This window comes from Oncorhynchus nerka, linkage group LG6, assembly GCF_034236695.1.
Source record: "Oncorhynchus nerka isolate Pitt River linkage group LG6, Oner_Uvic_2.0, whole genome shotgun sequence".
NCBI classification, from domain to species: domain Eukaryota; kingdom Metazoa; phylum Chordata; class Actinopteri; order Salmoniformes; family Salmonidae; genus Oncorhynchus; species Oncorhynchus nerka.
Window position 1 is genome coordinate 12,978,732 of NC_088401.1, and position 22,764 is coordinate 13,001,495.

Sequence of the window (22,764 nt, forward strand, 5' to 3'; positions counted from 1 at the left end):
TGGTGCATTCACCTTATGACATCCAGTGGAACAGCCACTTTACAATAGTGCATCTAAATCTTTTAAGGGGGGGTGAGAAGGATTACTTTATCCTATCCTCGGTATTCCTTAAAGAGGTGGGGTTTCAGGTGTCTCCGGAAGGTGGTGATTGACTCCGCTGTCCTGGCGTCGTGAGGGAGTTTGTTCCACCATTGGGGGGCCAGAGCAGCGAACAGTTTTGACTGGGCTGAGCGGGAACTGTACTTCCTCAGTGGTAGGGAGGCGAGCAGGCCAGAGGTGGATGAACGCAGTGCCCTTGTTTGGGTGTAGGGCCTGATCAGAGCCTGGAGGTACTAGGTGCCGTTCCCCTCACAGCTCCGTAGGCAAGCACCATGGTCTTGTAGCGGATGCGAGCTTCAACTGGAAGCCAGTGGAGAGAGCGGAGGAGCGGGGTGACGTGAGAGAACTTGGGAAGGTTGAACACCAGACGGGCTGCGGCGTTCTGGATGAGTTGTAGGGGTTTAATGGCACAGGCAGGGAGCCCAGCCAACAGCGAGTTGCAGTAATCCAGACGGGAGATGACAAGTGCCTGGATTAGGACCTGCGCCGCTTCCTGTGTGAGGCAGGGTCGTATTCTGCAGATGTTGTAGAGCATGAACCTACAGGAACGGGCCACCGCCTTGATGTTAGTTGAGAACGACAGGGTGTTGTCCAGGATCACGCCAAGGTTCTTAGCGCTCTGGGAGGAGGACACAATCGATTTGTCAACCGTGATGGCGAGATCATGGAACAGGCAGTCCTTCCCCGGGAGGAAGAGCAGCTCCGTCTTGCCGAGGTTCAGCTTGAGGTGGTGATCCGTCATCCACACTGATATGTCTGCCAGACATGCAGAGATGCGATTCGCCACCTGGTCATCAGAAGGGGGAAAGGAGAAGATTAATTATGTGTCGTCTGCATAACAATGATAGGAGAGACCATGTGAGTTTATGACAGAGCCAAGTGACTTGGTGTATAGCGAGAATAGGAGAGGGCCTAGAACAGAGCCCTGGGGGACACCAGTGGTGAGAGCGCGTGGTGAGGAGACAGATTCTCGCCACGCCACCTGGTAGGAGCGACCTGTCAGGTAGGACGCAATCCAAGCATGGGCCGCGCCGGAGATGCCCAACTCGGAGAGGGTGGAGAGGAGGATCTGATGGTTCACAGTATCGAAGGCAGCCGATAGGTCTAGAAGGATGAGAGCAGAGGAGAGAGAGTTAGCTTTAGCAGTGCGGAGCGCCTCCGTGATACAGAGAAGAGCAGTCTCAGTTGAATGACTAGTCTTGAAACCTGACTGATTTGGATCAAGAAGGTCATTCTGAGAGAGATAGCGGGAGAGCTGGCCAAGGACGGCACGTTCAAGAGTTTTGGAGAGAAAAGAAAGAAGGGATACTGGTCTGTAGTTGTTGACATCGGAGGGATCGAGTGTAGGTTTTTTCAGAAGGGGTGCAACTCTCGCTCTCTTGAAGACGGAAGGGACGTAGCCAGCGGTCAGGGATGAGTTGATGAGCGAGGTGAGGTAAGGGAGAAGGTCTCCGGAAATGGTCTGGAGAAGAGAGGAGGGGATAGGGTCAAGCGGGCAGGTTGTTGGGCGGCCGGCCGTCACAAGACGCGAGATTTCTTCTGGAGAGAGAGGGAGAAAGAGGTCAGAGCACAGGGTAGGGCAGTGTGAGCAGAACCAGCGGTGTCGTTTGACTTAGCAAACGAGGATCGGATGTCGTCGACCTTCTTTTCAAAATGGTTGACGAAGTCATCTGCAGAGAGGGAGGGGGGGGGGGGAGGATTCAGGAGGGAGGAGAAGGTGGCAAAGAGATTCCTAGGGTTAGAGGCAGATGCTTGGAATTTAGAGTGGTAGAAAGTGGCTTTAGCAGCAGAGACAGAAGAGGAAAATGTAGAGAGGAGGGAGTGAAAGGATGCCAGGTCCGCAGGGAGGCGAGTTTTCCTCCATTTCCGCTCGGCTGCCCGGAGCCCTGTTCTGGCCACCCCCACCCAGTGTAATGGCCACCCCCACCCAGTGTAATAGACAGACCCACCTAGTGTAATAGACAGACCCACCCAGTGTAATAGACAGACCCACCTAGTGTAATAGACAGACCCACCCGGTGTAATAGACAGACCCACCTAGTGTAATAGACAGACCCACCTAGTGTAATAGACAGACCCACCTAGTGTAATAGACAGACCCACCCGGTGTAATAGACAGACCCACCTAGTGTAATAGACAGACCCACCTAGTGTGATAGACAGACCCACCTAGTGTAATAGACAGACCCACCTAGTGTAATATTACACCGGGTTGGTCTGTATTACACTAGGTGGGTCTGTCTATTACACCGGGTGGGTCTGTATTACACTAGGTGGGTCTGTCTATTACACTGAGTGGGTCTGTCTATTACACCGGGTGGGTCTGTATTACACTAGGTGGGTCTGTCTATTACACCGGGTGGGTCTGTATTACACTAGGTGGGTCTGTCTATTACACCAGGTGGATCTGTCTATTACACCGGGTGGGTCTGTCTATTACACTAGGTGGGTCTGTCTATTACACTAGGTGGGTCTGTCTATTACACTAGGTGGGTCTGTCTATTACACTAGGTGGGTCTGTCTATTACACTAGGTGGGTCTGTCTATTACACTAGGTGGGTCTGTCTATTACACCGGGTGGGTCTGTCTATTACACTAGGTGGGTCTGTCTATTACACTAGGTGGGTCTGTCTATTACACCAGGGGGGTCTGTCTATTACACTAGGTGGGTCTGTCTATTACACTAGGTGGGTCTGTCTATTACACTAGGTGGGTCTGTCTATTACACCGGGTGGGTCTGTCTATTACACTAGGTGGGTCTGTCTATTACACTAGGTGGGTCTGTCTATTACACTAGGTGGGTCTGTCTATTACACCGGGTGGGTCTGTCTATTACACTAGGTGGGTCTGTCTATTACACTGGGTGGGTCTGTCTATTACACTAGGTGGGTCTGTCTATTACACTGGGTGGTGGTGGCCATTACACTGGGTGGGTGTGTCCATTACACTGGGTGGGTGTGTCCGTTACACTGGGTGGATGTGTCCATTACACTGGGTGGGTGTGTCCATTACACTGGGTGGGTGTGTCCGTTACACTGGGTGGATGTGTCCATTACACTGGGTAGGCCGCAGGATGGCCAGTGCATTAGTGTTATTGGTGATTGAGAGGGGAGGTGTCTTGCTTGTGTAATTACCGCTGTGATGATGAAGCGCTGACACATTACCAGAGATGCTATAATTGGATAACTCTTTTCATGCTGCCTCGAAGGCACTGTCTCTCCTTTCTCTCTCTCTCCTAACACCTCTCCCTCTCTCTCTCTCTTTCTCTCTCTCTCTCTCTCTCTCTCCTAACACATCTCTTTCTCTCTCTCTCTCTCTCTCTCTCTCTCTCTCTCTCTCTCTCTCTCTCTCTCTCCAAACACATCTCTTTCTCTCTATCTCTCTCTCGCTCTGTGTCTCTCTCTCTCTCAATTCAATTCAAGGGCTTTATTGGCATGGGAAACGTGTTAACATTGCCAAATCAAGTGAGGTAGATACAGTGCCTTGCGAAAGTATTCGGCCCCCTTGAACTTTGCGACCTTTTGCCACATTTTAGGCTTCAAACATAAAGATATAAAACTGTATTTTTTTGTGAAGACTCAACAACAAGTGGGACACAATCATGAAGTGGAACGACATTTATTGGATATTTCAAACTTGTTTAACAAATCAAAAACTGAAAAATTGGGCGTGCAAAATTATTCAGCCCCCTTAAGTTAACACTTTGTAGCGCCACCTTTTGCTGATTACAGCTGTAAGTCGCTTGGGGTATGTCTCTATCAGTTTTGCACATCGAGAGACTGAAATGTTTTCCCATTCCTCCTTGCAAAACAGCTCGAGCTCAGTGAGGTTGGATGGATGGAGAGCATTTGTGAACAGCAGTTTTCAGTTCTTTCCACAGATTCTCGATTGGATTCAGGTCTGGACTTTGACTTGGCCATTCTAACACCTGGATATGTTTATTTTTCAACCATTCCATTGTAGATTTTGCTTTATGTTTTGGATCATTGTCTTGTTGGAAGACAAATCTCCGTCCAGTCTCAGGTCTTTTGCAGACTCCATCAGGTTTTCTTCCAGAATGGTCCTGTATTTGGCTCCATCCATCTTCCCATCAATTTTAACCATCTTCCCTGTCCCTGCTGAAGAAAAGCAGGCCCAAACCATGATGCTGCCACCACCATGTTTGACAGTGGGGATGGTGTGTTCAGGGTGATGAGCTGTGTTGCTTTTATGCCAAACATAACGTTTTGCATTGTTGCCAAAAAGTTCAATTTTGGTTTCATCTGACCAGAGCACCTTCTTCCACATGTTTGGTGTGTCTCCCAGGTGGCTTGTGGCAAACTTTAAACAACACTTTTTATGGATATCTTTAAGAAATGGCTTTCTTCTTGCCACTCTTCCATAAAGGCCAGATTTGTGCAATATACGACTGATTGTTGTCCTATGGACAGAGTCTCCCACCTCAGCTGTAGATCTCTGCAGTTCATCAAGAGTGATCATGGGCCTCTTGGCTGCATCTCTGATCAGTCTTCTCCTTGTATGAGCTGAAAGTTTAGAGGGACGGCCAGGTCTTGGTAGATTTGCAGTGGTCTGATACTCCTTCCATTTCAATATTATCGCTTGCACAGTGCTCCTTGGGATGTTTAAAGCTTGGGAAATCTTTTTGTATCCAAATTCGGCTTTAAACTTCTTCACAACAGTATCTCGGACCTGCCTGGTGTGTTCCTTGTTCTTCATGATGCTCTCTGCGCTTTTAACGGACCTCTGAGACTATCACAGTGCAGGTGCATTTATACGGAGACTTGATTACACACAGGTGGATTGTATTTATCATCATTAGTCATTTAGGTCAACATTGGATCATTCAGAGATCCTCACTGAAAGTAAAGGGGCTGAATAATTTTGCATGCCCAATTTTTCAGTTTTTGATATCCAATAAATGTCGTTCCACTTCATGATTGTGTCCCACTTGTTGTTGATTCTTCACAAAAAAATACAGTTTTATATCTTTATGTTTGAAGCCTGAAATGTGGCAAAAGGTTGCAAAGTTCAAGGGGGCCGAATACTTTCGCAAGGCACTGTAATATATAAAGTGAATATATATCTCTCTCCCCTCTCTCTCTCTCCCCCTTTCTATCTCTCTCTCTTAACACATCGCTCTCACTCTCTCTCTCTCTCTCTCTCTCTCTCTCTCTCTCTCCCTCTCACTTTCTCCCTCTCTCTCTCTCTCTCTTTCTCCCCCTCTCTCTCTCCCTCTCTCTCTCTCTCTCTCCTAACACCTCTCTCTCTTTCTCTCTCTCTCCTAACACCTCTCTCTATCTCTTTCTCTCTCTTTCCCTCTCTCCAAACACCTCTCTCTCTATCTTTCTCCCTCTCTCTCTCTCTCTCTCTCTCTCTCTCTCTTTCTCCCTCTGTCTCTCTCCTAACACCCCTCTCTCTCTTTCTCCCTCTCTCCTAACACCTCTCTTTCTTTCTCTTTCTCCCTCTCTCTCTCTCTTTCTCCTTCCCTCTCTATCCTAACACCTCTCTCTCATTCTCTCTCTCTCCTAACACCTCTCTCTCTTTCTCCCTCTCTCTCTCCTAACACCCCTCTCTCTCTCTTTCTCCCTCTCTCTCTCTCCTAACACCCATCTCTCTCTCTCTTTCTCCCTCTCTCCTAACACTATCGCTCTCTCTTTCTCCCTCTCTCTCTCCTAACACCTCTCTATCTCTCTCTCTCTCTCCTAACACCTCTCTCTCTCTTTCTCCCTCTCTCACTCTCCTAACACTATCGCTCTCTCATTCTCCCTCTCTCTCTCTCCTAACACATCTCACTTTGTATGATCTCAGTCGCCAACTATCATCACAGCTACAGCTCTGTATCTTACGGATACACACACACGCACAAACACACAGACACACACACACGCACAAACACACAGACACACACACACACACGCACAAACACACAGACACACACACACACACACACACACAGACACACACACATATGCACACATGCACACTCACACAAACACACACGCACAGCGTTCCATTCCCTGCCAGTATCAACACACCATCATAACGTACCTCTTAAGTTTGCACATGTCTCCCTATTGGCATCTATACGTAGATCATTGGTTTTCCCATTCAAGTTAAGTTATGTATATATGCAGTAACTCTGGCCCTGAAGGATTCAGGCCGACATGTGTTAGTGTGATATTTCCAGGATATCAAGGTATTCTCTCCAGGTGTTACCCTGCCTGTGTAATTATATCGATATCTTTATGAAGAGCACTCTAGTGTTAGTCTGACATGTAATTATGCAGATAGCTTTATGAAGTACACTCCCAGAGAGATTACTATGCACTGTCTTGTCTCAGCGGATTTCTGAAAAGGGAGGAAAGATGAAAATTCATGGAGAACAGATGGTACAGAGCCATACAGACATACAGAGTCATTACACAGGTTCATGTCTGTCTCTGATGCTGAGTCATTACACAGGTTCATGTCTGTCTCTGATGCTGAGTCATTACACAGGTTCATGTCTGTCTCTGATGCTGAGTCATTACACAGGTTCATGTCTGTCTCTGATGCTGAGTCATTACACAGGTTCATGTCTGTCTCTGATGCTGAGTCATTACACAGGTTCATGTCTGTCTCTGATGCTGAGTCATTACACAGGTTCATGTCTGTCTCTGATGCTGAGTCATTACACAGGTTCATGTCTGTCTCTGATGCTGAGTCATTACACAGGTTCATGTCTGTCTCTGATGCTGAGTCATTACACAGGTTCATGTCTGTCTCTGATGCTGAGTCATTACACAGGTTCATGTCTGTCTCTGATGCTGTCTCTGATGTCATTACACAGGTTCATGTCTGTCTCTGATGCTGAGTCATTACACAGGTTCATGTCTGTCTCTGATGCTGAGTCATTACACAGGTTCATGTCTGTCTCTGATGCTGAGTCATTACACAGGTTCATGTCTGTCTCTGATGCTGAGTCATTACACAGGTTCATGTCTGTCTCTGATGCTGAGTCATTACACAGGTTCATGTCTGTCTCTGATAATGATTTACGTTGTTGACTGACTGGCGCTTCCTAGTGGGCTTGATTTTGTGTCAGATCAGACACGGTTAAAAGGCTGTTTGGTCTGCAATAGTATGCACTCCTTTCATTAAAATCACAATCGTCCTTAACCATTTGAGTTATGTAGCTTATACTTGTGATTATTATGGGGAAATGTCTAATACATAATTGATTACAAAAATGGAACGGGTGGCAGGTAGCCTAGTGGTTAGACCGTTAGGCCAGTACCCGGAAGGTTGCTGAATCGAATCCCCGAGCTGTTCCCTTGGCACCGATGATGCAGTCACCCCGCACCTCTCTGTTTCAACTGACTAGGTACCCCCCTTTCCCCTCTACAGTTGTTGAGCACTGCAAGCAACTGATTCCTATGAGTACATGATGTATCTCTCTAACGTTGCTCTCTCTCCTGTCGTCACAGCTCCATGTGACCCGGGTGCCTTCTTCTGTCACAGTAACATGTGTATCAACAACAGCCTGGTGTGTAACGGGATTCAGAACTGTGTCTACCCCTGGGACGAGAACCACTGCAAAGGTGAGATGTCAAACCCAGGCTCAATATTATTAGCATTTTTTATGTCATTACATGAAGATAAGAGGGATCATAGCTATATTCAATACAATTCAGGAGCTGCTTCAAAACCTGTGTTTAACCCTTTACTATGGTTGGTGTCTTGACTGATTTGTCCAAAATCGGCTCTACCACTCTCTCTCTCTCCCAGCTCACTCTCTCCCTCTCCCAGCTCACTCTCTCTCTCCCAGCTCACTCTCTCCCTCTCCCAGCTCAACCTCTCCCAGCTCTCCCTCTCCCAGCTCACTCTCTCTCTCTTCCAGCTCACTCTCTCCCTCTCCCAGCTCACCCTCTCTCTCTCCCAGCTCACTCTCTCCCTCTCCCAGCTCACTCTCTCTCTTCCAGCTCACTCTCTCCCTCTCCCAGCTCACCCTCTCCCTCTCCCAGCTCACTCTCTCCCTCTCCCAGCTCACTCTCTCTCTTCCAGCTCACTCTCTCCCTCTCCCAGCTCACCCTCTCCCTCTCCCAGCTCACTCTCTCCCTCTCCCAGCTCACCCTCTCCCTCTCCCAGCTCACTCTCTCCCCTCTCCCAGCTCACTCTCTCCCAGCTCACCCTCTCCCAGCTCACCCTCTCCCTCTCCCAGCTCACTCTCTCCCTCTCCCAGCTCACCCTCTCCCTCTCCCAGCTCACTCTTTCCCTCTCCCAGCTCACTCTCTCCCAGCTCACCCTCTCCCAGCTCACTCTCTCCCTCTCCCAGCTCACTCACTCCCTCTCCCAGCTCACTCTCTCCCTCTCCCAGCTCACTCACTCCCTCTCCCAGCTCACTCTCTCCCAGCTCACTCACTCCCTCTCCCAGCTCACTCACTCCCTCTTCCAGCTCACTCTCTACCTCTCCCAGCTCACTCTCTCCCTCTTCCAGCTCACTCTCTCCCTCTCCAAGCTCACTCTCTCCCTCTCCCAGCTCACTCTCTCTCTTCCAGCTCACTCTCTCCCTCTCCCAGCTCACTCTCTCCCTCTCCCAGCTCACTCTATCCCTCTCCCAGCTCACTCTCTCCCTCTTCCAGCTCACTCTCTCCCTCTCCCAGCTCACTCTCTCTCTTCCAGCTCACTCTCTCCCTCTCCCAGCTCACCTCTCCCTCTCCCAGCTCACTCTCTCCCTCTCCCAGCTCACTCTCTCCCTCTCCCAGCTCACCCTCTCCCTCTCCCAGCTCACTCTCTGCCTCTCCCAGCTCACTCTCTCCCTCTCCCAGCTCACTCTCTCCCTCTCCCAGCTCACCCTCTCCCTCTTCCAGCTCACTAATTCCCTCTTCCAACTCACTCTCTCCCTCTCCCAGCTCACCCTCTCTCTCTCCCAGCTCACTCTGTCCCTCTCCCAGCTCACTCTCTCTCTTCCAGCTCACTCTCTCCCTCTCCCAGTTCACCCTCTCCCAGCTCACTCTCTCCCTCTCCCTAGCTCACTCTCTCTCTTCCAGCTCACTCTCTCCCTCTCCCAGCTCACTCTCTCCCTCTCCCAGCTCACTCTCTGCCTCTCCCAGCTCACCTATCCCTCTCCCAGCTCACTCTCTCCCTCTTCCAGCTCACTCTCTCCCTCTCCCAGCTCACCCTCTCTCTCTCCCAGCTCACTCTGTCCCTCTCCCAGCTCACTCTCTCTCTTCCAGCTCACTCTCTCCCTCTCCCAGTTCACCCTCTCCCAGCTCACTCTCTCCCTCTCCCAGCTCACTCTCTCTCTTCCAGCTCACTCTCTCCCTCTCCCAGCTCACTCTCTCCCTCTCCCAGCTCACTCTCTGCCTCTCCCAGCTCACCCTATCCCTCTCCCAGCTCACTCTCTCCCTCTTCCAGCTCACTCTCTCCCTCTCCCAGCTCACTCTCTCCCTCTTCCAGCTCACTCTCTCCCTCTCCCAGCTCACTCTTTCCCTCTCCCAGCTCACTCTCTCCCAGCTAACCCTCTCCCAGCTCACTCTCTCCCTCTCCCAGCTCACTCACTCCCTCTCCCAGCTCACTCTCTCCCTCTTCCAGCTCACTTTCTCCCACTTCCAGCTCACTCTCTTGCTCTCCCAGCTCACTCTCTCCCTCTAGCTCACTCTCTCCCTTGCCCAGCTCACTCTCTCCTTCTCCCAGCTCACTCTCTCCTCTCCCAGCTCACTCTCTCCCTCTTCCAGCTCACTCTCTCCCTCTCCCAGCTCACCCTCTCCCTCTCCCAGCTCACTCTCTCCTCTCCCAGCTCACCCCCTCCCTCTCCCAGCTCACTCTCTCCCTCTCCCAGCTCACTCTCTCCCTCTCTCAGCTCACCCTCTCCCTCTCCCAGCTCACTCTCTCCCTCTTCCAGCTCACTCTCTCCCTCTCCCAGCTCACTCTTTCCCTCTCCCAGCTCACTCTCTCCCAGCTCACCCTCTCCCAGCTCACTCTCTCCCTCTCCCAGCTCACTCTCTCCCTCTCCCAGCTCACTCACTCCCTCTCCCAGCTCACTCTCTCCCTCTCCCAGCTCACTCACTCCCTCTCCCAGCTCACTCACTCCCTCTTCCAGCTCACTCTCTCCCTCTCCCAGCTCACTCTCTCCCTCTTCCAGCTCACTCTCTCCCTCTCCAAGCTCACTCTCTCCCTCTTCCAGCTCACTCTCTCCTTTTCCCAGCTCACTCTCTCTCTCTTCCAGCTCACTCTCTCCCTCTTCCAACTCACTCTCTCTCTTCCAGCTCACTCTCTCCCTCTCCCAGCTCACTCTCTCCCTCTCCCAGCTCACTCTATCCCTCTCCCAGCTCACTCTCTCCCTCTTCCAGCTCACTCTCTCCCTCTCCCAGCTCACTCTCTCTCTTCCAGCTCACTCTCTCCCTCTCCCAGCTCACCCTCTCCCTCTCCCAGCTCACTCTCTCCCTCTCCCAGCTCACTCTCTCCCTCTCCCAGCTCACCCTCTCCCTCTCCCAGCTCACTCTCTGCCTCTCCCAGCTCACTCTCTCCCTCTCCCAGCTCACTCTCTCCCTCTCCCAGCTCACCCTCTCCCTCTTCCAGCTCACTAATTCCCTCTTCCAACTCACTCTCTCCCTCTCCCAGCTCACCCTCTCTCTCTCCCAGCTCACTCTGTCCCTCTCCCAGCTCACTCTCTCTCTTCCAGCTCACTCTCTCCCTCTCCCAGTTCACCTCTCTCCCAGCTCACTCTCTCCCTCTCCCCGCTCACTCTCTCTCTTCCAGCTCACTCTCTCCCTCTCCCAGCTCACTCTCTCCCTCTCCCAGCTCACTCTCTGCCTCTCCCAGCTCACCCTATCCCTCTCCCAGCTCACTCTCTCCCTCTTCCAGCTCACTCTCTCCCTCTCCCAGCTCACCCTCTCTCTCTCCCAACTCACTCTGTCCCTCTCCCAGCTCACTCTCTCTCTTCAGCTCACTCTCTCCCTCTCCCAGTTCACCCTCTCCCAGCTCACTCTCTCCCTCTCCCAGCTCACTCTCTCTCTTCCAGCTCACTCTCTCCCTCTCCCAGCTCACTCTCTCCCTCTCCCAGCTCACTCTCTGCCTCTCCCAGCTCACCCTATCCCTCTCCCAGCTCACTCTCTCCCTCTTCCAGCTCACTCTCTCCCTCTCCCAGCTCACTCTCTCCCTCTTCCAGCTCACTCTCTCCCTCTCCCAGCTCACTCTTTCCCTCTCCCAGCTCACTCTCTCCAGCTAACCCTCTCCCAGCTCACTCTCCCCTCTCCCAGCTCACTCACTCCCTCTCCCAGCTCACTCTCTCCCTCTTCCAGCTCACTTTCTCCCACTTCCAGCTCACTCTCTTGCTCTCCCAGCTCACTCTCTCCCTCCTAGCTCACTCTCTCCCTTGCCCAGCTCACTCTCTCCCTCTCCCAGCTCACTCTCTCCCTCCTAGCTCACTCTCTCCCTCTTCCAGCTCACTCTCTCCCTCTCCCAGCTCACCCTCTCCCAGCTCACTCTCTCCCTCTCCCAGCTCACCCCCTCCCTCTCCCAGCTCACTCTCTCCCTCTCCCAGCTCACTCTCTCCCTCTCTCAGCTCACCCTCTCCCTCTCCCAGCTCACTCTCTCCCTCTTCCAGCTCACTCTCTCCCTCTCCCAGCTCACTCTTTCCCTCTCCCAGCTCACTCTCTCCCAGCTCACCCCTCTCCCAGCTCACTCTCTCCCTCTCCCAGCTCACTCTCTCCCTCTCCCAGCTCACTCTCTCCCTCTCCCAGCTCACTCTCTCCCTCTCCCAGCTCACTCTCTCCCTCTCCCAGCTCACTCACTCCCTCTTCCAGCTCACTCTCTCCCTCTCCCAGCTCACTCTCTCCCTCTTCCAGCTCACTCTCTCCCTCTCCAAGCTCACTCTCTCCCTCTTCCAGCTCACTCTCTCCTTTTCCCAGCTCACTCTCTCTCTCTTCCAGCTCACTCTCTCCCTCTTCCAACTCACTCTCTCTCTTCCAGCTCACTCTCTCCTTTTCTCTCTCTCAGCTCACCCTCTCCCTCTCCCAGCTCACTCTCTCCTCTCCCAGCTCACTCTCTCTCTTCCAGCTCACTCTCTCCCTCTCCCAGCTCACCCTCTCCCTCTCCCAGCTCACTCTCTCCCTCTCCCAGCTCACTCTCTCTCTTCCAGCTCACTCTCTCCCTCTCCCAGCTCACCTCTCCCTCTCCCAGCTCACTCTCTCCTCTCCCAGCTCACCCCTCTCCCTCTCCCAGCTCACTCTCTCCCAGCTCACCCTCTCCCAGCTCACTCTCTCCCTCTCCCAGCTCACTCACTCCCTCTCCCAGCTTACTCTCTCCCTCTCCCAGCTCACTCTTTCCCTCTCCCAGCTCACTCTCTCCCAGCTCACCCTCTCCCAGCTCACTCTCTCCCTCTCCCAGCTCACTCACTCCCTCTCCCAGCTCACTCTCTCCCTCTCCCAGCTCACTCACTCCCTCTCCCAGCTCACTCTCTCCCTCTCCCAGCTCACTCACTCCCTCTCCCAGCTCACTCTCCCTCTCCCAGCTCACTCTCTCCCTCTTCCAGCTCACTCTCTCCCTCTCCCAGCTCACTCTCTCTCTTCCAGCTCACTCTCTCCCTCTCCCAGCTCACTCTCTCTTCTAGCTCACTCTCTCCCTCTCCCAGCTCACTCTCTTCCTCTTCCAGCTCACTCTCTTCCTCTTCCAGCTCACTCTCTCCCTCTCCAAGCTCACTCTCTCCCTCTCCCAGCTCACTCTCCCTCTCCCCAGCTCACTCTCTCTCCCTCTTCCAGCTCACTCTCTCCCTCTCCCAGCTCACTCTCTCCCTCTCCCAGCTCACCTCTCCCTCTCCCAGATCACTCTCTCCCTCTTCCAGCTCACTCTCTCCCTCTCCCAGCTCACTCTCTCCCTCTTCCAGCTCACTTTCTCCCACTTCCAGCTCACTCTCTCGCTCTCCTAGCTCACTCTCTCCCTCTTCCAGCTCACTCTCTCCCTCTCCCAGCTTACTCTATTCCTCTTCCAGCTCACTCTCTCCCTCTCCAAGCTCACTCTCTCCCTCTCCCAGCTCACTCTCCCTCTTCCAGCTCACTTTCTCCCACTTCCAGCTCACTCTCTCGCTCTCCTAGCTCACTCTCTCCCTCTTCCAGCTCACTCTCTCCCTCTCCCAGCTTACTCTCTCCCTCTTCCAGCTCACTTTCTCCCACTTCCAGCTCACTCTCTCGCTCTCATAGCTCACTCTCTCCCTCCCAGCTCACTCTCTCCCTCCTAGCTCACTCTCTCCCTTGCCCAGCTCAATCTCTCCCTTGCCCAGCTCAATCTCGCCCTCTCCCAGCTCACTCTCTCCCTCTCCCAGCTCACCCTCTCCCTCTCCCAGCTCACTCTCTCCCTCTCCCAGCTCACCCTCTCCCTCTCCCAGCTCACTCTCTCCCTCTCCCAGCTCACCCTCTCCCTCTCCCAGCTCACTCTCTCCCTCTCCCAGCTCACCCTCTCCCTCTCCCAGCTTACTCTCTCCCTCTTCCAGCTCACTCTCTCCCTCCTAGCTCACTCTCTCCCCTTGCCCAGCTCAATCTCTCCCTTGCCCAGCTCAATCTCTCCCTCTCCCAGCTCACTCTCTCCCTCTCCCAGCTCACCCTCTCCCTCTCCCAGCTCACTCTCTTCCTCTCCCAGCTCACCCTCTCCCTCTCCCAGCTCACTCTCTCCCTCTCCCAGCTCATCCTCTCCCTCTCCTAGCTTACTCTCTCCCTCTTCCAGCTCACTCTCTCCCTCTCCCAGCTCACTCTCCCCCTCTCCCAGCTCACTCTCTCCCAGCTCACCCTCTCCCAGCTCACCCTCTCCCTCTCCCAGCTCACTCTCTCCCTCTCCCAGCTCACTCTCTCCCTCTCCCAGCTTACTCTCTCCCTCTTCCAGCTCACTTTCTCCCACTTCCAGCTCACTCTCTCGCTCTCCTAGCTCACTCTCTCCCTCCCATCTCACTCTCTCTCTCTTCCAGCTCACTCTCTCCCTCTTCCAGCTCACTCTCTCCCTCTCCCAGCTCACTCTCTCCCTCTTCCAGCTCACTCTCTCCCTCTCCCAGCTCACTCTCTCCCTCTTCCAGCTCACTCTCTCCCTCTCCAAGCTCACTCTCTCCCTCTCCCAGCTCACTCTCTCTCTCCCAGCTCACTCTCTCCCTCTTCCAGCTCACTCTCTCTACCTCTCCCAGCTCACTCTCTCCCTCTTCCAGCTCACTCTCTCCCTCTCCAAGCTCACTCTCTCCCTCTCCCAGCTCACTCTCCCTCTCCCAGCTCACTCTCTCCCTCTTCCAGCTCACTCTCTCCCTCTCCCAGCTCACTCTCTCTCTCTTCCAGCTCACTCTCTCCCTCTCCCAGCTCACTCTCTCCCTCTCCCAGCTCACCCTCTCCCAGATCACTCTCTCCTCTTCCAGCTCACTCTCTCCCTCTCCCAGCTCACTCTCTCCTTTTCCAGCTCACTTTCTCCCACTTCCAGCTCACTCTCTCGCTCTCCTAGCTCACTCTCTCCCTCTTCCAGCTCACTCTCTCCCTCTCCCAGCTTACTCTATTCCTCTTCCAGCTCACTCTCTCTCCTCTCCAAGCTCACTCTCTCCCTCTCCCAGCTCACTCTCACTCTCTCCCTCTTCCAGCTCACTCTCTCCCTCTCCAAGCTCACTCTCTCCCTCTCCCAGCTCACTCTCCCTCTCCCAGCTCACTCTCTCCCTCTTCCAGCTCACTCTCTCCCTCTTCCAGCTCACTATCTCCCTCTCCCAGCTCACTCCCTCCCTCTCCCAGCTCACTCTCTCCCCTTCCAGCTCACTATCTCCCTCTCCCAGCTCACTCCCTCCCTCTCCCAGCTCACTCTCTCCCTCTCCCAGCTCACCCTCTCCCTCTCCCAGCTCACTCTCTCCCTCTCCCAGCTCACCCTCTCCCTCTCCCAGCTCACTCTCTCCCTCTCCCAGCTCACCCTCTCCCTCTCCCAGCTCACTCTCTCCCTCTCCCAGCTCACCCTCTCCCTCTCCCAGCTTACTCTCTCCCTCTTCCAGCTCACTCTCTCCCTCCTAGCTCACTCTCTCTCTTGCCCAGCTCAATCTCTCCCTTGCCCAGCTCAATCTCTCCCTCTCCCAGCTCACTCTCTCCCTCTCCCAGCTCACCCTCTCCCTCTCCCAGCTCACTCTCTTCCTCTCCCAGCTCACCCTCTCCCTCTCCCAGCTCACTCTCTCCCTCTCCCAGCTCATCCTCTCCCTCTCCTAGCTTACTCTCTCCCTCTTCCAGCTCACTCTCTCCCTCTCCCAGCTCACTCTCCCCCTCTCCCAGCTCACTCTCTCCCAGCTCACCCTCTCCCAGCTCACCCTCTCCCTCTCCCAGCTCACTCTCTCCCTCTCCCAGCTCACTCTCTCCCTCTCCCAGCTTACTCTCTCCCTCTTCCAGCTCACTTTCTCCCACTTCCAGCTCACTCTCTCGCTCTCCTAGCTCACTCTCTCCCTCCCATCTCACTCTCTCTCTCTTCCAGCTCACTCTCTCCCTCTTCCAGCTCACTCTCTCCCTCTCCCAGCTCACTCTCTCTCTTCCAGCTCACTCTCTCCCTCTCCCAGCTCACTCTCTCTTCTAGCTCACTCTCTCCCTCTCCCAGCTCACTCTCTTCCTCTTCCAGCTCACTCTCTCTCTCCAAGCTCACTCTCTCCCTCTCCCAGCTCACTCTCCCTCTCCCAGCTCACTCTCTCCCTCTTCCAGCTCACTCTCTCCCTCTCCCAGCTCACTCTCTCCCTCTTCCAGCTCACTCTCTCCCTCTCCAAGCTCACTCTCTCCCTCTCCCAGCTCACTCTCTCTCTCCCAGCTCACTCTCTCCCTCTTCCAGCTCACTCTCTACCTCTCCCAGCTCACTCTCTCCCTCTTCCAGCTCACTCTCTCCCTCTCCAAGCTCACTCTCTCCCTCTCCCAGCTCACTCTCCCTCTCCCAGCTCACTCTCTCCCTCTTCCAGCTCACTCTCTCCCTCTCCCAGCTCACTCTCTCTCTCTTCCAGCTCACTCTCTCCCTCTCCCAGCTCACTCTCTCCCTCTCCCAGCTCACCCTCTCCCAGATCACTCTCTCCCTCTTCCAGCTCACTCTCTCCCTCTCCCAGCTCACTCTCTCCCTTTTCCAGCTCACTTTCTCCCACTTCCAGCTCACTCTCTCGCTCTCCTAGCTCACTCTCTCCCTCTTCCAGCTCACTCTCTCCCTCTCCCAGCTTACTCTATTCCTCTTCCAGCTCACTCTCTCCCTCTCCAAGCTCACTCTCTCCCTCTCCCAGCTCACTCTCCCTCTCCCAGCTCACTCTCTCCCTCTTCCAGCTCACTCTCTCCCTCTCCAAGCTCACTCTCTCCCTCTCCCAGCTCACTCTCCCTCTCCCAGCTCACTCTCTCCCTCTTCCAGCTCACTCTCTCCCTCTTCCAGCTCACTATCTCCCTCTCCCAGCTCACTCCCTCCCTCTCCCAGCTCACTCTCTCCCTCTCCCAGCTCACTCTCTCCCTCTCCCAGCTCACTCTCTCCCTCTTCCAGCTCACTCTCTCGCTCTCCTAGCTCACTCTCTCCCTCTTCCAGCTCACTCTCTCCCTCTCCCAGCTTATTCTCTCCCTCTTCCAGCTCACTTTCTCCCAATTCCAGCTCACTCTCTCGCTCTCCTAGCTCACTCTCTCCCTCCCAGCTCACTCTCTCTCTCTTCCAGCTCACTCTCTCCCTCTTCCAACTCACTCTATCCCTCTCCCAGCTCACTCTCTCCCAGCTCACTCTCTCCCTCTTCCAGCTCACTTTCTCCCACTTCCAGCTCACTCTCTTGCTCTCCCAGCTCACTCTCTCCCTCCTAGCTCACTCTCTCCCTTGCCCAGCTCAATCTCTCCCTCTCCCAGCTCACTCTCTCCCTCCTAGCTCACTCTCTCCCTCTTCCAGCTCACTCTCTCCCTCCTAGCTCACTCTCTCCCTTGCCCAGCTCAATCTCTCCCTTGCCCAGCTCAATCTCTCCCTCTCCCAGCTCACCCTCTCTCTCTCCCAGCTCACTCTCTCCCTCTCCCAGCTCACTCTCTCCCTCTCCCAGCTCACCCTCTCCCTCTCCCAGCTCACTCTCTCCCTCTCCCAGCTCACTCTCTCTCTTCCAGCTCACTCTCTCCCTCTCCCAGCTCACCCTCTCCCTCTCCCAGCTCACTCTCTCCCTCTCCCAGCTCACTCTCTCCCTCTCCCAGATCACTCTCTCCCTCTTCCAGCTCACTCTCTCCCTCTCCCAGCTCACTCTCTCCCTCTTCCAGCTCACTTTCTCCCACTTCCAGCTCACTCTCTCGCTCTCCTAGCTCACTCTCTCCCTCTTCCAGCTCACTCTCTCCCTCTCCCAGCTTACTCTCTCCCTCTTCCAGCTCACTTTCTCCCACTTCCAGCTCACTCTCTCGCTCTCCTAGCTCACTCTCTCCCTCCCAGCTCACTCTCTCTCTCTTCCAGCTCACTCTCTCCCTCTTCCAACTCACTCTATCCCTCTCCCAGCTCACTCTCTCCCTCTTCCAGCTCACTTTCTCCCACTTCCAGCTCACTCTCTTGCTCTCCCAGCTCACTCTCTCCCTCCTAGCTCACTCTCTCCCTTGCCCAGCTCAATCTCTCCCTTGTCCAGCTCAATCTCTCCCTCTCCCAGCTCACTCTCTCCCTCTCCCAGCTCACCCTCTCCCTCTCCCAGCTCACTCTCTCCCTCTCCCAGCTCACCCTCTCCCTCTCCCAGCTCACTCTCTCCCTCTCCCAGCTCACCCTCTCCCTCTCCCAGCTCACTCTCTCCCTCTCCCAGCTCACCCTCTCCCTCTCCCAGCTTACTCTCTCCCTCCTAGCTCACTCTCTCCCTTGCCCAGCTCAATCTCTCCCTTGCCCAGCTCAATCTCTCCCTCTCCCAGCTCACTCTCTCCCTCTCCCAGCTCACTCTCTCCCTCTCCCAGCTCACCCTCTCCCTCTCCCAGCTCACTCTCTCCCTCTCCCAGCTCACCCTCTCCCTCTCCCAGCTCACTCTCTCCCTCTCCCAGCTCACCCTCTCCCTCTCCCAGCTTACTCTCTCCCTCTTCCAGCTCACTCTCTCCCTCTCCCAGCTCACTCTCCCCCTCTCCCAGCTCACTCTCTCCCAGCTCACCCTCTCCCAGCTCACCCTCTCCCTCTCCCAGCTCACTCTCTCCCTCTCCCAGCTCACTCTCTCCCTCTCCCAGCTTACTCTCTCCCTCTTCCAGCTCACTTTCTCCCACTTCCAGCTCACTCTCTCGCTCTCCTAGCTCACTCTCTCCCTCCCATCTCACTCTCTCTCTCTTCCAGCTCACTCTCTCCCTCTTCCAGCTCACTCTATCCCTCTCCCAGCTCACTCTCTCCCTCTTCCAGCTCACTCTCTCCCTCTTCCAGCTCACTCTCTTGCTCTCCCAGCTCACTCTCTCCCTCCTAGCTCACTCTCTCCCTTGCCCAGCTCAATCTCTCCCTTGCCCAGCTCACTCTCTCCCTCTCCCAGCTCACTCTCTCCCTCCTAGCTCACTCTCTCCCTCTTCCAGCTCACTCTCTCCCTCCTAGCTCACTCTCTCCCTTGCCCAGCTCACTCTCTCCCTTGCCCAGCTCAATCTCTCCCTCTCCCAGCTCACTCTCTCCCACTCCCAGTTCACTCTCTCCCACTCCCAGTTCACTCTCTCGCTCTTCTAGCTCACTCTCTCCCTCTTCTAGCTCTCTCTCCCTCATCTAGCTCTCTCCCAGCTCACTCTCTCCTTCTCCAAGCTCACTCTCTCCCTCTCCCAGCTCACTCTCTCCCTCTCCCAGCTCACTCTCTCTCTCTTCTAGCTCTCTCTCCCTCATCTAGCTCTCTCCCAGCTCACTCTCTCCTTCTCCAAGCTCACTCTCTCCCTCTCCCAGCTCACTCTCTCCCTCTCCCAGCTCACTCTCTCCCTCTCCCAGCTCACTCTCTCCCTCTCCCAGCTCACTCTCTCCTTCTCCAAGCTCACTCTCTCCCTCTCCCAGCTCACTCTCTCCCTCTCCCAGCTCACTCTCTCCCTCTTCCAGCTCACTCTCTCCCTCTTCCAGCTCACTCTCTCCCTCTTCCAGCTCACTCTCTCCCTCTCCCAGCTCATTGTCTCCCTCTCCCGTCTCTCTTGATTTTAACACATTAAATCCCTTTTCAATCCAAACCAATCCACTGTGTATCCCCTCCTTGTATCCAATCTATGTTCCTCTCAATCCATGCACTTCCCACAGTGTTTCCTTCACACTCTCCTAATATAATTATATCCCACCTAATCCATGCCTAATGCTCAGTGTTCCAATGTATGTATTTTACACGGGAGCATTCAGCACAATTCCCTGTGCATTGATCTCTCTCCCTCTCAATCCGTAGCTGATTCTGGTGCACACTTCCTTAACAATGTATCCTGTTCCACTGATCCCATGTCATGATCCACTGCCAATACCCCTCTATCCTCAATGAAGATCAAGTCTATAGATATTCCACTGCTTTTTATTTTATTTCCTGAACTCTCAGCTTTTTCCTGATCTTTAGTGCTTCTCTGTTACCTCAGTGTTCTCCACACTCTCTCCGTTTCTCCTTTTAGATCTACACCATGATTCATACAACCCTTTCCCTTCTGTCCTTTGCTCCTCAGGGTTGATCGGGGGCCATTGTACGTTTAGTTTATTTCCTGATCTATGTTCCCTTTCAACGCCCTCTCCTGATCTCTCCTGACTCCCTCTGTTCTTACAGCTGTCCAATTAGATCCATACAATGATCCTCAGCTCTTTATGTCTGGGCTCCACATCAGTTGGTAGTGACTCCTACAGGGAGGAGGCTAGCACTGGTTCTAGTGGGTTGGTAGTACACATCAAAGGCTGGGCCAACTGTTCCTCCAAGCTCCTTTCAGCTCTGTGGGCTACACACTAACCATGCTGGTGACCACAGTTTGAACCCAGGCAGTCGCCAAACCTCTCCATTCACTGCATGTTTGTTGCTCTGTCTATCCCTGGTGTTTGTTGCTCTGTCTAATCCTGGTGTTTGTTCCTCTGTCTAATCCTGGTGTTTGTTCCTCTGTCTAACCCTGGTGTTTGTTCCTCTGTCTAATCCTGGTGTTTGTTCCTCGGTCTAACCCTGGTGTTTGTTCCTCTGTCTAACCCTGTAACCCTGGTGTTTGTTCCTCTGTCTATCCCTGGTGTTTGTTCCTCTGTCTAACCCTGGTGTTTGTTCCTCTGTCTAATCCTGGTGTTTGTTCCTCTGTCTAATCCTGGTGTTTGTTCCTCTGTCTAACCCTGGTGTTTGTTCCTCTGTCTAATCCTGGTGTTTGTTCCTCTGTCTAATCCTGGTGTTTGTTCCTCTGTCTATCCCTGGTGTTTGTTCCTCTGTCTATCCCTGGTGTTTGTTCCTCTGTCTATCCCTGGTGTTTGTTCCTCTGTCTAACCCTGGTGTTTGTTCCTCTGTCTATCCCTGGTGTTTGTTCCTCTGTCTAACCCTGGTGTTTGTTCCTCTGTCTAACCCTGGTGTTTGTTCCTCTGTCTAACCCTGGTGTTTGTTCCTCTGTCTAAACCTGGTGTTTGTTCCTCTGTCTAATCCTGGTGTTTGTTCCTCTGTCTAATCCTGGTGTTTGTTCCTCTGTCTAACCCTGGTGTTTGTTCCTCTGTCTAATCCTGGTGTTTGTTCCTCTGTCTAATCCTGGTGTTTGTTCCTCTGTCTAACCCTGGTGTTTGTTCCTCTGTCTAATCCTGGTGTTTGTTCCTCTGTCTAATCCTGGTGTTTGTTCCTCTGTCTATCCCTGGTGTTTGTTCCTCTGTCTATCCCTGGTGTTTGTTCCTCTGTCTAACTCTGGTGTTTGTTCCTGACCCTTTCACCCAGCTGCTGCTCATCAATAACATCTTCATCTTTATCATGTAGTTTATTTCCTCCGTGTGTTGGGAATCATATTTGCTTGTTAACTGTGATCTAGCCGTCTACGATTATGCAGGAAGCGTTGGTGCTGTTTTCGTGACTTGTGTGGGTGTAAGTTGGTCATTTCTTAAAGGGGCAGTGCCACACAGTGGAATAATTCTAGAACTGCAGTGTGTTTTACCACTTGGCTACATCTACAAAGAGGAGATGAAAGCAAAGGACACACTCTCTAAATTAGAAACATTAACATGTCTCCTGACCTCTAAATTAGAAACATTAACATGTCTCCTGACCTCTAAATTAGAAACATTAGCATGTCTCCTGACCTCTAAAACAGAAACATTAGCATGTCTCCTGACCTCTAAAACAGAAACATTAGCATGTCTCCTGACCTCTAAAACAGAAACATTAACATGTCTCCTGACCTCTACTATTTGGTCTTCTCACTGTATCTCTCTGTCTCCCTCCCACCTATCTCTCTATTTCTCTCTTTCTCTCCCCTCATCCCTTCCCTCTCATCCTCTCCCTCCGTCCCCCTACAGAGAAGAGGAAAGCTAACATCCTGGACAACCTGAACAACACCAACGGCACCATCATCGGTGTCACCTGCTGCATCGTCCTCATCCTCCTCATCGTGTCGGTCATCGTTCAGATCAAACAACCCAGGAAGAAGTACATCCTCCGGCGCGAGGACTTTGACCCCACGATGTTCCAGGAGGTCTTCGAGCCGCAGCATTATGGGCTCTGCACGTTACGCAGCACCACGCATGCCACCGCCGCTTCGACGGATCTAGCGGATCTAGCAGAGGACTTGGAGAACTACCACGCGCTGCACCGCTCGTCCTCGCGCTGCGTCCATGACCATCATTGTGGATCCGCCTCCAACCCGGGTTCTGCCCACCTGTCCCAGCTGTCACTCAGTGGTCGGGGAAGCCGCGGGAACCTGAGCTCACGCGAGGCCGCAGCCCACCTCACGGACCTTCCACCGCAGTCGGTACGGCCGCTGCTGCCCAGCGTTGCCACGGGGAACCGGCGCAGCATCCTAGTGATGAAGCACAGCTACTCGCAGGAAGTGGCCGACAATGGGTGTGACCTCGACGACGACCTGGAAGAGGTTCCCACGACGAGCCACCGACTGTCGCGTCACGAGAAGGCAGTCCAGCGGTCAGTATCTATAGATTTCCATGATAATCCATGATGATCCATGATAAATCAATCTGTCAATCAATGAAGACATCCTGATAGAAGATGTCATGGTGGAGGGTGACATTGATTTTTCTTCCTTTTTAAAACATTTTTTTAATCCTCCTCCTCTATTTTTCTTCTTTCCTTCATTCTACTGTTCATTTATTTTTTGGGGGGGGGGTTTAGCTTTCTTTTCTGCTTCGTTCTTCCTTTTTCCGTCAACTCTGTTATCATTCATAAAGGGCTTTGCTGTGGTAGTGAGAGCTGCCCCCTCTGTTTCTTTATCACTCCTCCCCTTCTCACTCTCTCTATCTTTATATTGATTTATTTCTCCATCTGTGTAGCTCCTGTGGCTCCAGGCCACGCCCACAAATACGACCAGTGTCCTTGCTAAGCATTTAGATCTACGTCGTGAATTAAAAGACTGATTTAGTGCATGTTGCCTTTTTTTTCTACAGAGGACATGTAGATCAGTCTGTCTGTCTACTCTGACCCTCAACACAAGGGCTTGTATTGGTGCCTGGCACCGATAAAGAGGTTATTGATTCATCCATTTAGAATGCAAATAACTTTATTTCATAAACTCAAAAGATAAAAACATAATTAACTTTGTTAATGTTAGAAGTTAACTGTGATAATGTTTTTTTGTGCTTTTTGTTTGTTGG

General features: G+C 53.1%; 1 protein-coding gene across 1 annotated transcript in view; it reads left to right on the plus strand.

Moving 5' to 3' along the window:
* The window catches only part of LOC115122491 (neuropilin and tolloid-like protein 1), a 216,956-nt gene that overhangs the window by 186,396 nt on the left and 7,796 nt on the right, over positions 1-22,764 (plus strand). Inside the window, exons 8-9 of the mRNA XM_065019269.1 lie at positions 7,566-7,679; positions 21,457-22,078. Coding sequence (XP_064875341.1) covers positions 7,566-7,679; positions 21,457-22,078 — 736 coding nt within the window. The remainder of the gene's footprint in view (positions 1-7,565; positions 7,680-21,456; positions 22,079-22,764) is intronic.